Genomic DNA, 19,095 nt, shown 5'->3' on the forward strand with positions numbered 1-19,095 from the left:
TTAAACGAAAATCTTCGAATTTCTGACAATGACAATAATTTTAAGCAATGGTTATTGAATGAAGATGATGTAAACGTTTCGATTTATATAAAATAAAAAACAAGTTATTAGAAATGCCTGCTAACATAATAACGAAAGAAAATGATATTATTATTGAGATTTTCAGGAAGGAAATAAAATTAAATGATAAAACATTGAATGATAAAGTTATTCTGGCTTTAAAAACAATGATGCCATTAATATTAATAATAAAATTCTGGGTATAATGAAAGAACATGCTATTAAATATAAAAAATCGCTAAAAAATATTGGTATCATGTTACCCACAGAATTTCTTAATTCGTTAACTCCTAATGGACTTCCACCACACATATCGCGATTAAAACTCGGTGCTATTGTAATTCTTTTAAGAAATTTAAATATAAACAATGGTCTTTGTAATGAGTCAAGGTTAATAGTGAAAAAGTTATTGAAATGTTCAATTCAAGCAGAAATGTTAAGTGGAATACATATTGGAAAATTAGTTATAATACCAAGAATAACTCTATCACTATCTAGAGGAGAATTACCATTTAATATGCGTCGAAAACAATTTTTCATAAGATCAGGTTTACAATGACAATTAATAAATCACATGAACAATCATACAATCAAGTTGTTGTATGCTTACCATTACAACTTTTCAGTCACTGCCAATTATACGTCGCTCTTTCAGGGGTAAGACATAGGAAAAATTTGAAATTACTATTATTGAAAAAGGCTAGAACCTTGGTAGAAAAAGTTCTATTTAAACTGGGTAAAAACCCAAGAACTAGGTAGTTATAATGTAAAAAACTGTTCACATTTTGCATGGCTAAAAATTGCTGGTAACCGCCCATTTTTCATGAGATAGAAATACGCTTTTTAGAACAGTGTGGCTAAAATCCGCTGTTAAGTCACGCCGATCTGTGACTAAAGTAGTCCTTTTTTGCGCCGTGTTTATCACACTCGCTACGCTCGTGCGCTAACCTCACGGTGCAAATAAGGACTACTTTAGTTACGAATAGGCGAGACTTGCGGATTTTAGCAGTCTGTGCTATAAAATTTTATACAATACTCTTGACTTTAATGGTTCAGTTTTACACGGCGCTTAGCGCCCTAGCTACTCGGGTGCTAACTGCGCCGTGTAAAAAAGAACCATTTAATTCAACGTATCGTAATGTACTATTATATAGGTTTGATAATTCAACAAGTTTGAGTAGGATACGATAAATAATTGTCAGTATTAAGGCGTTAAGTAAAGAATGTTATTAATTTCAACAAATAATTCACGGACTGCGTTATATTATTGACTTAAATGGCTAAGGCACGTGTCATACGAATTTTGCTTCCTGGAAGGCGTGAGTGCGAGTTTTCGGTCAAACTCAATTTTGCGAATACGATATTTCGCTTAGAAATCGTTATTCAATAGCTTCCTTTAACGAAAACTCCCACTAAGCGTGTTAATACCGAGCTTTTCATATCTAAGCTCAAATCGCAATATCCCACGTGTAACTAGATTCCAGTTTTTACCTAATTATTATGGGCAGTCACTATAAGCATACTCAATCTAAGAAAAAGCGTTACATTTCGTAACAAAAACTGGCAAGTAAAACTACCTATTCCTTAGATTAAGAACTTTCTAGTTACTAGGATTCCATTTCTACCAGGGAATAGAAGGATCAAAAGAAGCGAATAATAAAAAAAATTACACTAAAAATATTGTATGCAAAGAAGTTTTATGAATCACTTTAAAAAAGGAGCATTAACAAACCAATCGATTGCAGCATTGAGATATATGCAGCACTGGATACCTTGAAAAATTAAAAAAAAAAACGGCTGCAACATTTTTGTAAATGCAACGCTAAAAACTATTATAAAACAATAAAAAAATCGGTTGCAGCATTTTTGTAAATGCAGCACTCAAAACTATTATAAAACAATAAAAAAAACTCGAAAGAAGAATTTTCGTAGATGCATCGTTCAAAACAATAAGAAAAAAACAAAAACAAAATATATGACTCTCGAATATTTTATTTTACCAGCACGTCCTCGTCGTGAGAGTCGGTCAACATGTTTATGTGGCTAACGCTGGAAGGTTGAAATAATGTTATATCATTTTTGTTGCTTTTAAGAAAAATTAGTGAATCGGAAAATTTATACATATCGTCCACGCATGTATTGCTTAGTCTGTCATCGCACTTTAAAACGGAAATGTCGATGTATTAGTAATTTTAAAAGAATAGTCTATGCATGCGCTGGATTTAGTATAAAATGCCAGAAGAGCAAATTTATTGCTCAGTCTATGTAAGTGGAAAGGAGCGTAAAGTGCTGACATTATCGAAAACGCGGTTTGAATATCAGCAAAAGATCAATATTGATGCCTCCCTTCTCAACGACTGCCGCGCGCAGTTATTTCCATACTCGATTCCCTGTCTCCCACAGTTCCTTGCGCGCAAGTACCCCCACTCCTACTAGCGTGTTGGCGCTACGCCTCCTGGCTTCGGCCCGGTGCAGACCCTACAGAAAAAAATCAGATGACAATCAACTGATAATCAGCTGATAATCAGCTGATAATCATGCCAAAACGTCAGCTGATTATCAGGTGATTTCGGCTCAGTATTTTTAATAAAGGTGATAGTTATAAATATGCGTTTATGTTAGATAAAATGTTGATGATAATCAGGTGATAATCAGGTGATAATCATTCAAAATTTGTAACCTTTAATATATTTATTATAAGTTGTTTAAAATAAGTAAAATTTATAAATTTCAAATAATGAGGGCCAGTACTGGTGTTACCATCAGGATGATAACACGAAAACTCTGGCTGTGAGCTCCAATATTTTTGTTTTTCAATAATTTAATTTAAACAAATTTTTTTTTAATAATTTAGCTGACGTTTTGGCATGATTATCAGCTGATTATCATTTGATTGTCATCTGATTTTTTTCAGTAGGGGACCTCCTTACCCTCTGGGACAGGGCTCTCGGCAAGGTCCGCGCTCCCGGACTATAGGTCCGGCTCCAACTCCTTCTCACCAGTTCGTCTCGCACAGTCGAGCAAGACGGTTGACCGGCAGAGCCCTCCGCTCTCGGACGCTCCGACACTACTCGCACTACGTCGAGGTTTCCCTTCCTTGTCGGACGAGCAACCGGTCGAAGCTTGCTTCCCGGACCAAGTCCACTCGTTCCCGATGCCTTTACGCTCAAGCGGCTAAACGAGGTCCACCGAATTATCTACCGGTTGACTTAGTCCTGGAAGATATACTAGGGGGCACTCGGATCCTGTTTCGGTCGTGTCTGCGGACTAGAGCGCAAGGTCATCGCCGCTCCACATTCTCGACATTTCTTCATATTCCAAATACAGTTCTTTCGCCGCCCCCCCCCCCCTATTTAACGTAGGCTTCCTATAGTCACGACTCGGCAAGCAGCGCTTGTCTCTCACTGACTACCACGATTACAATCTGCCCTTTTCAGGGCAACTAAATATTAACACAGAAAAGATTGCAATTAAGTTTAGTATTATTTATGTCAATCATGTATTTTATCGATTTCTTATATCTTATCTTTCTTATCAACTCTGTACAATCATGGTTTCCTAGTAAATGGGGTGATTATATCTTATTGTTAAGAGCGTCCGTGGGCTCAGTTGGCTAAGGCGCACGCCCTATCCGGCCGAAACATGCTTGTTCCAAGGGTCGAGGGTTTGATTCCCGGTGAAGTCACTCAGATTTTTTCTGAGTTGTTTTCAACATGAAAAGAACCCTGGACTTTGGCTGTTTCGAGGCAGGTGTTTTCCGGGAATTTTCCTTCAGTGTTAATTTCAGGTTTTCCCTGTCTCACAGGCGCAAGCCCGGGCGAATACGAAACAGTGGTAGGGACTATATCGGGGGTAAATAAACGTTAGGGTAGTCAGTCTGATGCACCGGGCAGGGAGCGTCGGCCTTACCGTCGAGGAGCTGGTCCCATGCATGATACATGGATCCTTCTCCAGACGAAGCTACACTGTGAGAATGAGTCCGACACCCCTGCGGGGGTGGAGAGTGTCAGCTTAACTGGCAAGGTGTAAGTCTGAAAGATGTCCTTACCGGAGAAGCCTCCCAGGAGACATAGACATGGGGTTGGGAATTAGCATGTCAGGTTTAAACAAATCATGGGAAAATAATAAAGTGTGGTAATTTGAATAAAGGTACAAAAACACTATCTACGCCACGTGAGGCAAATGGTGTATAAACCCACCACTTTTTTTATATCTTATTGTTAATGTATTTCAAAATAATATATTAGAAATAAGATAGATATTTTATTATTTTATAATTTGTTCAATAGTAAAATACTATGTTAATTATGTATGTAAATCGTGAGCGAAGCGAGCGCTTTAAGCTGCTTTTGATATTAAAGCAATATATAATGTTGAAGGAAGCTACGTGTCAAAGAATTGGCAGCGCTTTTACATTAAGGGGATGGATACACCTTTGAATAATAGTTAATTAATTGTTTGATTTTTCATAGATAAATTGTATTTTTAATCTTTCAATCATCAAAAAAGTATTTTTTATATATCATTATATTTTTTAGCATCTTTTTTTTGTCTTATATAATTAATTGTCCTAACAATTTATATCAATGTAAGTTAATACATAAATTGATGTTTTTACTTGGATGCCGCAGGGTTCCTTGAATTCTATTTATCGGTTTACACTCCACCAAAATTTTATTGTTCAGAACACATGTGGTTTCCAGATGAGTGGCGATTTAAGAAAAATCAATTAAACAAAGTTGCAGCCATTTAAAGTCAAATTTTAGTTTAAAATTTTCGAAAGTTGCAAAAAATTGGGCTTTTAATAGCTGTAACTTTGTTACATTGTTTTTTTTAATCCCCACACTCGTCTGGAACCCACATGTGTTTTAAACAAAAAAAAAACAAAAAATTTAGTGAAGTGTAAACCGATGAATAAAATTAAAGAAACCCTGCTTTAGCTAAGTAAAAACATTAATTTATGTATTGATTAATCTTAATATACATTTTACCAAAAAACTATAAAGATGTATAAAAAATACTTTTTGAAGGTTGAAACATTAAACAAATATATATCTGTGAAAAATCAAAAAATTAGTGAACTATTATTTAAAGGTATATCCGTACTCTTAAGGCACTATAAATTGTGAAATAAGTTGATATAGGCCGATATAAATCGACGCAAGCCGATACAATCTCTATGCAAGAAACATTACTGAAATAAATATAGACTCAAGATCATCTCGAATTTTATGAATTATGAAAAATGGAATTAAGATTTACTTCAATAAGACATCTTATCGACTTCTATCAACTTTTTTCAACAAGGTGTCACGGACGCACACGTCTACAACGCAAGCTGCGAGACGAGTCAGCGATAAGAGTCCGCAGAGCCGTACTACGATGCATAGCATGCGCTTGTATCGTAGACGTTAGCTCAGTGGTTAGAGCTCTCGCTTGTTAATCTCGGAATCCGTGGACCATGCCCGCGTCTACTCTTTTTTGCTATCCGACTCGTCTCCTCCCGTTCGTTACAAAGGTATGACTGTGATGTTATAAAAGTTAAGTATAGTCTTACTTTAATCAATAGAGGAACGTAATTACGTCCCGATGGCAAGAATAAGTATTATACACTTTGCCATTGGGAAGCATCGCGAACCAATATACTTTGAAATTGTTTTTTTAACTATTTGCGTCTCAATGGTTTTGTCTGTATTTTATATGGTCTGTTGTTGACGCGTATGTATAAACAACTGCTTTTAAAGATTTTATTATTTATAATTATCATTGGTATAGGAGTTGGGCTTATCCGCAGATCTGCCCGCCCTGTAGGCGTGCTACTCCTTGTGCAGCCCCTTGTCCTTCAGAACAATCTTTCGAATGTATCTGTCGACCAACTGTCTTAAGTATAAAGGAGGTCAGGCTGATTGGCTGAAAGTCCTTCGGGGATGTGTATCCATTCTTTTTCTGCGGCCCTTGTTGTGTACCGTGCTTTTTATAACTAGGGCATCGATAGCGCTCTTTAGCCTGCCTAAAAAAGCAGAATTTTGAAAATTTTGGAGGCGAAAATACTGTCTACTTTCGCTCCCGAGGCGAAAGTGCTCTTGACTTGACTTGACTCCCAGGACGAAAGTGAGAACACACTTTCGCCTTAAGATATATGTATATATGTGTGTTTGGGTGTGTTTATATGTACATATACACACACAAACATTAAAAAGTCTTTCGCCCAGGCTTGAAAAACTCGACTTTCGTTCCACTTTTTCGTAGGCGAAAAGCGTATTTTCGATGCACGTGTTATGAAAAAACATATTTATTAGGCACGACCGTGGCATGAAAGTGCCTTAAAGTTCTGTGCTTGAAAAATGCCAACCAATCGCTTCTTTTCACTTCTACTAAGGTAAAAATAGCATTTATAGCACAGTGTGGCCAAAATCCGCTGTTAAGTCACGCTTATCTGTGACTAAAGTAGTCCTTTTTTATACCGTGTTTATCACACTCGCTACACTTGTGCGCTAACCACACAGTGCGAATAAGGACTACTTTAGTCACGAATAGGCGAGACTTGCGGACTTTAGCAGTCTGTGCTATAAAATTTTATACTCTTGACTTAAATGGTTCAGTTTGACACGGCGCTTAGCGCCCTCGCTACGCTCGGGTGCGCCGTGTAAAAAAGAGCCATTTAAGTTACACGTATCGTAATGTACTATTATTTACGACTGAACTATAATAGCCACTTTATTTCCTGAAAAGCAGGACTAAAGTAGCATTTTATTCCCTCATATTTTTCATATGTACTATTAAATTTTGAAAAAAATTTTTAAAAGTTTAGAAATTTATTTATTTCGTATAAATTATCAAAATGATTGTTATTTTGTTTTATTATCATAAAATAACTATAATAGAATAAATAGAAAATAATAACAAACGTATATTTTTATTAAAATGCCGATAGCTGAGTAGATTCCACTTTTCAAGATATAAAGTAGCTACAAAGTTCAGTCGTGAATAATGCACTATATGCAAGACGAGAGTAAAGTCGATGATTCCCTCGGGTGATTTAAAATAAACTCTCACCCACGGGAATAATCGTCGACTTAACTCCCTTGTTGCATAATGTACAATTTCTCTAGATGCAGATATATTTACCTGAATTGATCAATATACATGTACACGTGTGTAATAACTACCATATCCTAACTTTGCTAGCATCAATGACATGAACTTTTTTGATATCCTGCTTATGTCATCTTACGGTGTACTAATTCATGCGTAGTGCTTCTGTATAAATATAAAATTATGTTTATCATTCAATTACTGCAAGCTAAATAAACATAAAATAACAAAAACATTTGTCTCACAGAAAATGCATGTTTATAAGAAGACGCTGCAAGCAATGATATACCCTATTTCATCTACAACACCACACAACTTTATAACATGGACTGCCACATCACCTACGTATTGTTATGAATGTGAAGGTCTTCTATGGGGGATAGCTAGACAAGGTGTCCGATGTGTTGAATGCGGCGTTAAATGCCATGAAAAGTGTAAAGACCTCCTTAATGCTGATTGTTTGCAAAGTAAGTAATGTATGAAGATATAATTTTTAAATAATATTTGCAAGAAATAAGCTTATTTGTTATAAGTTATATTTTATTTTAATTTCTCGATTGTATAGCTAAATCACTGAAATTACTGCAATGTGTTCTTTATATTTTAATTTAATGTAATGATAATGTTTCTAAAATATTTAAAATAAATATTTTATGTAGTTCCATAATGACAGTAGGATCAGATTTAATAATATTGGTGAAAAATGATCTTATGGTTACATGATTTCAAGGAACATTACATAGAAAAATATTATGTTGGTTTGGCTATCTTAAGGTAATTCACGCAAAAAATTGATTTTTATACAGATTGCTAAAATTTTGCAAATTTGTTCTATTAGGCATCCTCTAGAGCATGGTATAATTTTTTACCCCCCCCCCCCCCACCGGTATAATTTTTAAAGATATCGGATCTTGAAGTTGTGTATTTTAACATGCCAAGTCTAAATTACACTTTAAACCTAAAGTTGAAAATCTGGAAATAAAAAGATTAAAACCTACATTATAAACCTTATGAATATTAAAAAGTGATCGATATCCTCAAAATGATAGCATTACAATTAAGTGTAAATCTGAATCTAGAATTTATCTACAATTGAATCTAGAATTGATTTGCATAAAGATTAAAATCCATTAATTAATTCTCTGTGAGGATACCATTTACTTTTAAATATTTATAAAGTTTTAAATGTAGGTTTTAATCTTTTCACTTCCTGATTTTCAACTTTAGGTTTAGAGTGTAGGTGTTAATTTTGTTTAATGACGAAGAAAATATATAATACATCTATTTGAAAAACTAGCTTATAATGTAAAATCATAATACAAATTGAGGAAATAAAATATTTATAGGGCAGTTGGTGCTTTTTTCAAAGTTACACCACGTGCGCAGTGTTTCTTAATTTTTTAAGTTTTGATGATATTTGAAACTTTTAACACTTTCTATCAATATTTTGATATTATTATTATTATTATTAATTTTTGTTGATCCGGAGAGTTGGAATGCATAATGTACCATGACAGGAGCCGTGCGAGACTCCCCGTGTGTGAGGCTCTATTGGTGTGGGACAACACCAGGCATACTTACTAAAACTCCACATCTCGTAGGGCCGCGAAAAAACCCCCCGGTAACCGCTTTCACATTCCTTCGGGGGGTCGTCTGTCTTAAGCTGTGCTAGCCGTCAACTAGTCTTGTAAACAACCGTCATTGTTTTTCGGGCGGAGAACCGTCTCTACGTACGCCGTTATCTCGTCCCAGTTCTGCTTGCTGTCAAGCATCGTTTCAACTATAGTCTAGGGCGTGAACGCCCCTATCATCAGCTCCAGTGCTCTACGCTTTTCAGCCCAGTGAGGGCAGTCATAAAACGTGTGTCTCACGTCGTCCCGTTCGTCACCGCAGTACTTGCATCCCGGTGTTGCCACCCTGTTCATCGCGAACAGGTAGCTCCTAAAGTATCCGTGACCGGAGAAAAACTGGGTAAGGTAAAAGTTGACCTCCCTCCATTTCCTGTCCATCCACGGGCCAACATCTTTTATAAGGGTCCTAGTCCATCTAGCCTTTGGACAATCGGTCCACCTAGTCTGCCAATTGCGCATTGTTATTTCTCTTTCTTCCACGGCAATTGAGGTGCTATTCGACGCTAAACGAGCCTCGTAGATCCGCTTGCGTTCTATCGCAAGAAGATCTACGGGGATTACCCCCGCGATTACCATCGATGCCTCGGCCGCGACCGTCCGGTAGGAGTATGCTATTCTAAGGGCCCCCCTTCGCTGTACCGCCATAATCTTTTTCCGATACTTATTCATAGTCATAGCGTCGGCCCACACCTCTGCTCCATATAACAGGATAGAGTTATTGGTCGCCATGAGTCGGCTAAGCTGACCTATCCTAGTCATGGCTTTTTTACAGACGCGATTTAGATGTTCTACGTAGTTCAACTTCGTGTCTAGTTAGTCCTAGATACTTGGCTGATGGTTTCGTCGTTATAATCTCGCTGCCTACCTTCATGGGTATGATGGTCGGTATCCGCTTTCCTGTCAATAGGACAATTTCGGTCTTATCAAGTGCTAAAGTCAATCTCTGGTTCGCCATCCACCATAGCACTCTGCTCATGATCGCGTTTAACTTCGCTTGTACGATGCCCACATTCCGTGCTGTTATAACCGCGGCCACGTCGTCGGCGTATCCAAAGAGCATCACGTCCCCCGGCATTTCGAGTTTCAGAAGCCCATCGTACAAGATACCCCAGAAGTCTGGCCCCAAGATCGAACCCTGCGCAACTCCTGCAGTTATAGGCCTTCTTCTGCGCCCTTCTTTCGTGTCATACCCGATAACCCGGTCCCACAGATAATCTTTCGTAAGACGCATAATGTATCGCGGCATACCGAATGATTCTAAGGCAGCAAGTATGTCGGTCCATCTTGCCGAGTTGAACGCGTTTTTTACGTCTAAAGTTACCAGAATCGCGATGTCTCTAGTCGCGTGTCTAACTTCCTCTACTTTCTTTACCGTGTCTGTTACCTCTCTAACGGCCCCTATGGTGGATCGTCCTTTTCTAAAGCCATACTGTTTATCGGAAAGGTCTCCTGCTTTGCGTACAGCACTTAGTATTCGCGGTTTAACCAGTGCTTCCCCCGTCTTTTCCATTGTGTCTAAAAGACTCAGTGGCCTATAGGAAGTATCCGTATCCGCTTTGTTGTGTTAGCAGATCATGTGCGAGCCTACTTCTGTGCAGGTTGCCTTGGAGTATCCTTGCCATTATCTTTGGATTTTGCTTGCGTTAAGGGCCGTCCGGAAGACTGCGCACGCTCCGGTGCCTGGAGTGTGCATCGTCCTATCCTCAGGCGTCTTTGCAAAGAAAACACTTTATCTGTTGTGTCGTCACATTGCATGTCGCCGCTCTATGTCCACCCGCACCACACTTCCAACAGCTAGTGCTCCTGTCAGGCCCTTTGCATTTGGCTTTCACATGCCCGTAGCCAAGGCAACGGTAGCATCGCGTGACGCTCGTTCGCACCCGCACTCGGCAGTTTACCCAGCCTATGCGAATCTTTCCCTTTTTGAGCAGTGCGGCGGCCTTGGTCTGGTCCAATTCGACCACTGCCATCCTCTGCTCTGTCGTGTTTGGCTCAAACAGATGGACTTTGGTATCTTCTTTGTCGCAGCCTGTTGCGGCTGTGATAGCACTGTTGACCTCTTCCTTCGTCGTAAGTCCATTGAAGTCTCTGATTTCTAGTATTGTCTTGGAGATCTTGCTCTTAATTGTCCGATTGCCTCTTCGATGGCCTTTTGAAATGACTTCATTTTGTCATTGCTTTTGCCCACCCCGACCAGAATGCTGCCTTCTCTTGTTTTGCGAACAAACTTAACCACCTGTTTAGCTCTTCCGGCTTTACCTGTATCTTCATCAGAGACAAAATGTCAGCATAGGTCTTGCCACTCTCCGGCTTTATCAGAATAGCGTCCGTCCTCTGACGTGGAGCCTTCTCTTCTCTCTTCTTTGATTGGATCTGCTCCGGCTTTACCTTCTGTTTCTTTTTAGCCCTCCTGCCAGTAGCTACTTCCCATTGTGTCTGACCATGAGAAGTCTGGCCGTTCCCCTCGCTGTCCCTACTTGTCGAGGGAGCACTTACATCCTTCTTGTCTTTTTTGGCGGGGGTACCGCCGCCTCCGTCAGATAATGCCCGTACCCTCTTCTTTGATTTTACCGTTTTTTGAGGCTTTACATTGTCCTCACTAGATTGTTTGGGGGACTGCCTCTTCGCGACATCTTCCATCTGGTCAAGAAGCGTGAAAGCTTCGATCATCATGGATCCTATTAAGGGTAAGCCTTCTTTGATCTTGATATTCACGCCCTTTTGCTTTTCCAGGGTTTTGGTAATTTCCCTGGCCGTTTCAAGTACCTCCCGTAGCTTGTCTCGCAGTCTGGCGTGGGCTTGTAGCCAATCCCTTATATTCTGGCTCTCTTCTCCTACCGCTGCGTTCTTGTCATATCGGTATGCTGCAGCACTCATGGCGCTGCTGGTACTGCTGCTTGATTTGTGGATTGGATATCCACCGTCTTGTGTTGTTGGCACCCTTAAGGTTTTAAATTCCAGGTTCTCCTGTGGGTTTTCCCCGAGTTCGTTTGTGGTTCCCATATTATAAGCATTTTGGCATGTGTCCGACCCCTTGGATCCCCCCGTCTATGGGGCAGCTGACATGGCCCCAACACATGACTGTACGCGGTGCCAGACTGGGTACACCATGTCAGGGTATAGCACGCGCTATCGCACTAACCCACCTCCAATCTCTCGAGCATCCCACCCCGAACACAGGTGCTCAGCTCTCTGGAGAGTTTCCGGCGGATGTCACACAATAACACGCACTCGCTCGAGCCGGTTGACCGAAACTAGCTAGGTAACCGGCTTCCCGTCTTGCTGTCAGCGGAAGCCAAAGATGGTTTGGGTCACTTCGGCACGCAACCGTAGGTCTTCAAGAGACCGTTAGATCGCCTCTCCATCCAGGATCTCCCTTTGGCAGCCCACGGGTCGCATTGCACGGCAAACGCGGCGGCCTGATTTGGTCCACGGAGCATATTTTATTTTTGCTCTACCCTCCTAGGTGTGTGCCTCAGCGAGCACTCCCCCATCCGCCAACCGGGAGACGCGCCACATACGGGGTGTCAGGCTTCCCCGCGTGGTTTATTATTATTATTATTATTATTATTATTATTATTTTTTTTTTTTTTAGGAGTCTGTGAATCCTTGTAAAGGACTGACTGGTGTTCCCTTGCGGGAACTCCAAGCGTGTGACTCGGCGGCGGTAATGTTTATCACATTACTTCGAACTGGGCCGCTGTCCTTTGCGCTTACTTTGCGCATCCATTCCTTACTTCCAGTCATTCATAGCTACGCTAATATTCTTCCATCCTCGCTCTCACTCAATTATCCAAACATCCATCCTCTTTCTTACTTCGCAAGATACTACCAACGTATGACGCAATGCTTCTCCACGCATCTTCGCTGGTTATCATCAGTTTCATTACGTTTTCTGGCGTGATCGTCGTGCCTAGTAATGTCTAAAGTCTCTGTCGCTGCTCGGTCCATCGGTTGCACCTGAAAAATGTGTGCTCTGCGTCACCCCAAGCCTGTCCGCAGTACGTACATTCCGGTGTGGTCACTCTGTTCATTCTGTATAGATACCTTCGGAAGTACCTATGTCCCGACAGAAATTGGGTGAGGTAGAAATCCACCTCACCGTGTTTCCTGTCTTTCCAGGGTCCGACCTCCGGTATCAGTCTGTGCGTCCAGCGACTTTGTACTGATGTCTGAGCTCAGCGAATATGGAGCATGCTGTCATGATATGAATTGGCGTCCCCTCTGCTTCTTCGCACCATCTGCGTGCTCCTGTATCCTCCTTTCCTGTCTTCCAACCATAGTATCTGAGACGTATGTGTTCCGTGATGATCTTAGACAGGGGTCTGGAGTCGCTTCTGTTGCCTCCGCTTGCACACTTGGTCCAGTCCGCGTTAATGTCCCGTCCCATGACCGCTTTGGCTTGTTTACATCCTTTGGTATCTCGCCATTCTCTAGTGTGCTCTTTCTCCACCCATTCTCAAATCGACCCTCCTAGTAGGCACCTTGCGGCGCCCGTAAAAGGTTCCGGTCTGATCGGGGGAGCTCGAGCTCCCAGAGCGGCGAGTCTGTTAGCAATCTTATTGCTCTTGATCCCAGTATGACCTGGGACCTAGAGTAGCTTAACTTTGTTGTTATCGGCCAGTTGAATTAGCGTTACCTTGCAGTCCCAGACCAGCTTGGATGTTGTCTTCTGGGCACTAAGTGCCCTAAGTGCAGCCTGGCTGTCTGAGCAAATACTTATTCGCCTGCAAGTTCCATGACCCTCTGTGCGCAGCTCAATATGGCATAAATTTCTGACTGAAAGAGCGTGGTAAACCGCCCCAGGGAGAAGAAGGTGCCCTTCCCGTCTCTGCGACTGTAGTAACCGGAGCCCGTGCCGTCATCGGTTCTGAATCCATCAGTCTACCAGATATCTCCTTCCCCTGGCAGGGCGTCTCTCCTAGTCTCCTAGTCTTGCTGTGTTGGGATGATTATCTCGTACTTCTTTTCAAAGAAGTAACGCGCTATCATCATGTCCGATTTTATGAAAAATCCCGGTTTGAGCCAGAGTTTCGGCAGAAGCCGAGTATGCCTCGTCCCCTGTTTCCACTGCCCGTAGGCATTAAGCCTATTGGCGGCCTTGCTAGCCTCCCCTACGATCGTGAGGTGAAGGGGTTCTACTTCCACTAGGATTCCTAGCGCTTTGGTGGGCGTGGTCCTTAGATCCCCAGTAGCTCCCCTCGTTACAAGTCCGCTTAGTCTCTCCAGGGTCCCCCTCGCTTCCGTCGGCTCTACCCTTGCAAGCCTGGGAAGAAGTACGGCTCTGTAGAGCCATAGAAGGATTTTGGGACTGAGTCCCCACGTGCTGCTAAACGCCCTACGGCATGTCCAGAATGCCACTAGGAACTTGTTACACCAGGTCGTGACGTGTTTCTCCCAGGTCAGCTTCCTGTCGAGGACAACGCCGAGGTACTTAGCTGAGTCCTTCACCTCCAGGGTTGTGCCTGAAAGTCTAGGTGCCCTGTAGGTTCCAATCTTGTACTTGCGTGTAAAGATGACAAGCTCACTTTTGTCCGGGTTGACCGAAAGCCCTGTCGAGCAGCACCAATTTCCACTTTCCTTAGTGCGAGCTGCATTGCGTCCATGGCAGCGCCAGCTTCGGCACCTTTGATCAGTATTAGGAAGTCATCTGCATAGGCCTGGGCATAGCACCCCCCAACATCCAGCGTCTCCAGCAGACGGTAGGATCCAGACTCCAGATGGTGGGGGACGCCACTCCTCCCTGCGCGCATCCTTTACTGACTACATCCGAAACTGTAGTGGTTCCTAGTTTTGAGACCATAGTCCTGCAGTTTAGCATGCCCTCAAGCCATTGAATCAGTGGCCTAGGCACGCTCTGCTTGATAGCCTCCTTAGTTACCGTTTTAATTGAGGTGCGATTGAACGCACCTCTATGTCCAGGAATGCTCCCACCATGAGATCTCCCTTTTCCAGCTGCTCCTCGATGCGATAGACCGTAGAGTGCGGTTTGCGTGGAGTAACCCGCCCTATACGCATGCTGGTTGGGGTATAGTGGGTTAATGGTAAGGATTTCACCTTGTATACATCTGTCCACTAACCATTCACATGTTTTAAACACAAAGAAGTTCAGGCTGATGGGCCTAAAATCTTTGACAGTCGTGTGACTAGCTCTCTCAGGTTTTGGGATAAAAACTACCTTGGCCGTTTTCCAAATTTCGGGCATGTAAGTAAGAGCAACGCTAGCTCTAAAAGTTTGACCAGGGAGCCTATTAGTTCTTCCAGATCCTCCTGTAGAAAGGCCGGGTATATACTATCCGTACTCGGAGCCTCGAAGGGCTGAAAGTTCCCGATGGCCCATCTGACCTTTTCTGGGGCGACAACTTTCGCCGCCAGCTCCCATGCTGTATTCTGCGGTCTATTCCTCTGAGAGGGGATCGGCTACAATTCATTCACCAGCTGAAAGTCTGGAAAGTTGACTTCTAGGAGAAGATGAAGACACTCCTCTTCCGAAGCCGCATATTCTCCTGTCGGTTGATTTATTGCTTCGAGCCATACCTCTGGATTTTTTTCGAGTATCCAGATTAGCCTAGCTGCCTAGTGTTTTTTATACCGCCTTTGGGCATCTTTATGTTTATCCCAATCATTGTATTGTATATTTTGATATACAATACTACAAATTTTAAAGTTTTAACACTTAATAACACTGCATGATATTTGAAAAAATTAATTTTCTAATTTAACCTCGAATTAAGGGGTAAGGGTAAAAATTTTGAAAAATAAATATTTGAAAGGCAAAAATTACGAATTAATTATAACGAAAGGTAAAATTTTAAGTCCCAGAATATTGGAAAGGTATAATTTTAAAAACCTAAATTTAGAAATTCCATAAATATCGCTTTTGCAATATTTTAACTACAAATATTACCTTTCGCAATATTTCAATTCAACATTTTTGTTTTATATTTTTTTCATTTCAAAATCTCAGTTTATAAATTTTGAATTTCTAATCTTTATTTTTATAATTTTTATTTTTCAAAATTTGTACCCTCACCCGTCCTCTAATTAAGCACCACTAAGCCAAATTAACTACTTTAAAGAGAAATTTGTGTAACAATGCAAATTTTTAAATGAAATCTTTCAATGAATCGGGGTTTTTGAGTCCGAAAAATGTTTACTTACATAAGTGTGTTGTTATCCGTTTCAAAAATAGGTAAAATAATACAAAAATTGAAATAATTTGTTAAATTTTGAAAACATTGGAAACTTTTGCAAAATTTTGAAAATATTACGTTGTCAGTAAATCAAGTTTACTACTTTTAGACACAAGAGAGCCAAATGTACTAAATATTCGTGGCAGAACTAAATTAAAGAATAATATAATAGAATTATAATTTATGTTCAAGCAACTCGAAAAAATTTACATGCCTGTCTACAGCACCCAATATCGTCCGAATATTGTCTCAAGGTTGCAATACAAAATTTGGCAACATTGCATAGGGGCATTTTTGCGACTATTATACAACATTCTCACTAGATAGTACTAATATTTATCAAATATTGTTATATTATCTAAAATAATTTTGCATTTATGAAAAAAATTTGTATACTGATGCGAAAATTTTTAAATACTTATACAATATTGTTTAATCTGGTAGCAATGTTGTCCAATAGTGGAATCAAGATTATTATGCCATTATGCAATATTGCGGAGTCTAGTTATGCAACCTTGAGACAATGTTCTAACGATATTGGGTGCTGTAGTGAAACGCTCATCACTTCTTCTTACTGGTCCTTGGTACTTTTTTAATATTAGATTTTAATAAAAGAAATAATAAGTCTAATATTTATTAGAAAAAGTAATAAACATTTGCAAATATAAACCGTGGATCCGAATTCAGATTTGGAATAAATCGATTTTACTTTAAATTATTATTTAACGAATAATATAAAAAGAAAATTGATTGTAAATGAATTAAATAATAATAATAATAGTAGGTCCGGGACTGTGGGTAATATGCAACGCAATAATTATAAACTCTTGTTTATATTTAAAATAGTGTGTATATTAACAAAAATAATTTAACATAAGAATAATGCCTATTAATGCTATTATTCTTTTTAAATCAGATATAGTTACAATTTTGTTTATTTTTTGATGAAGACTTCTGTTATGCGATGATTAAATATTATTAAATTCTACGCTTAATTTTGCAGTAGAGTATGTGTTAGAGCGCTTAAAAGTGCTGCTCGAATTTTATAATTATTAAATTCTACGCTTAATTTTGCAGTAGATTTCTGTATATGTACTAAGGCGCTTAAAAGTGCAGCCAGAGTAGACTAGGGCGCTTGAAAATGCTGCCGCTAGTGATTGAACACAGGGCTCGCATGGCCTTTTATAGGGCGCTAAGCGAGCGCTGATCGAGCCGCCGAAAATATTCGCACATTCACACAATCATACTATCATTCATTCATATTTACATTTATCATTCATACAAACATACTCGGATGCGCACGACTCGCCGTCGCTCGCTTACGCTCACATATACATATAAATACTGTTACGCAACGCGCTGCTGCTAATGCTGGCTTGGTAGCTGGAGAGAGAAGGGGGACGATGGCCTGCCATCGCTGCGTTGACTACTGCGTAGCTGCTGGTTTCGTAGGAGGTGAGAAGAGTGGGGACGGCCGAAATATTCCGTGCGCTCGCTGTATAGGCAGAGTCGGATGTTTTTTAGGATTTTTTTAAATGTATATGTTCTAGGAAGTTACACGCCGGATCGTGTATAGGGCATTACAGTATAGCACCTAATCTTCCGGCAATATTTCCTCAAGGTTGCATTTGTAGATTCGTCAGATTCGAAAATATTGTGCGAAGATTAAATAACCTTCAAGAAATTTCCCTGCAATATTGCTGTAAGGCTTCATGTCCGTTTTTGGATTGCATTTCCAAAAGACAATAAGCATATTGTGGCAATATTGCTCGAATATTAATTGTAATCTTGTGTCAATATTGTAAAATATAGGCGAAAAACACTATAGTTAAAAAAATTAAACAAGCTTTTTCAGGAGCTCCCATGCCCTATTCGGGGACTACCATCCGAATGATACTTCCCAAAATGGGCATGAGAGCCCATGAAAAAGCTTATTTAATTATTCTTATTTATTATTTTTCGCCTATGTTTTACAATAGTGCAAATTATCTTTGAGCTATAATGCTACAATATGCTTATTGTCTTTTGAAAATGCAATCCAAAAACGGACATGATGCCTTACAGCAATATTGCAGGGAAATTTCTTGAAGGTTCTTTAACCTTCGCACAATATTTTCGAATCTGACGAATCTACAAATGGAACCATGAGGAAATATCGCCGAAAGATTAGGTGCTATATGGGATGGTAGAACGGACATAGCTGTCTACAGCAATATTGCTTCAAAAGCTTAGCAAGGTTTTATAATCTTTCAACAATAATATTTATTCGTAGTAGGCATCAATAGCTTTGAATACATTTAACGTTTATTATAAAAAGTAACAATGTATTTTTAACATAAAAATGTTTTAGCCTTAGAAAATTTATTAGCTGACATAACCTCTGATGAAGATGATTATGATATTACGGAGTATTCATCAAGCCAAAATGTTGAAGCTACGTCATCGGATAAAGGTGAAGAGGGGGAGCGGGAAGAAGAAGAAGAAAGCAAGGCAAGGGAGACGAAGGAGGAGGACACAGCGCAAGCGGGGAATGCTGTAGCCGATGTACAGTTTGTGCCGGCTGAAATAGTAGTGGCGGCTGGCGCTGACGATGCACGCGGAGAAGAGTTGCAGGTGGAGGAGGAGAGCGATGCCGAAAGAAGAGAAGCAGCGGAGGGGGAACAACCAGCAGTAGCGGCGGCTGCGATGCCTGCGGCGGTGCATCTTCAATGCACGATGGAGGAGGATGAGGGGGAGACGAAGCAGAAGAGAGAGCACCGAATACTAGAGCGTAAGAGGTTGAAGATGCACCTGTCAATAATGATTCTCACCGCATGTCCAATGTTGAGCACCTCCTTGCCACATGTAAAGAGCCAACAGCTGCTGCTAATAATATTCTACAGCGCTTGATGGAACGTGCAGCTAATGAAAGCTAGACTATTATTGAGTATTCACAGCATCTATGTGCCAATAGATTGATGTACAATGTCAGTAATGTGGATAATTGTTGGGAGATGGATTTGTGTGACATGCAAGCTCTCAAAACTTACAACGATAACTACGTATATCTTCTTGTTGTAATAGATATTCTTAGTAAATACGCTCGGGTCGAGCCGCTTTATGACAAAAGTGTCAAG

General features: G+C 40.3%; 1 protein-coding gene across 16 annotated transcripts in view; it reads left to right on the forward strand.

Annotated features, from left to right (window-relative positions):
* LOC107981437 (protein unc-13 homolog A) overlaps positions 1-19,095 on the forward strand; it is an 893,220-nt gene that overhangs the window by 685,252 nt on the left and 188,873 nt on the right. For 15 of the 16 annotated variants that reach the window (XR_004345256.1, XR_004227182.2, XR_004227183.2 and 12 more), the window contains one exon: positions 7,403-7,622. Coding sequence is in view for 12 of the 16 variants with exons in the window: in XM_031927059.2 (XP_031782919.1) it covers positions 7,403-7,622 (220 nt within the window). In the remaining 4 variants the exon portion in view is untranslated. Of the gene's footprint in view, positions 1-7,402; positions 7,623-19,095 lie in introns of those variants that run through there. The other variant, XM_031927068.2, reaches the window with a different exon arrangement.

The sequence above is a fragment of the Nasonia vitripennis genome (genome assembly GCF_009193385.2).
Source record: "Nasonia vitripennis strain AsymCx chromosome 3 unlocalized genomic scaffold, Nvit_psr_1.1 chr3_random0009, whole genome shotgun sequence".
NCBI lineage: Eukaryota > Metazoa > Arthropoda > Insecta > Hymenoptera > Pteromalidae > Nasonia > Nasonia vitripennis.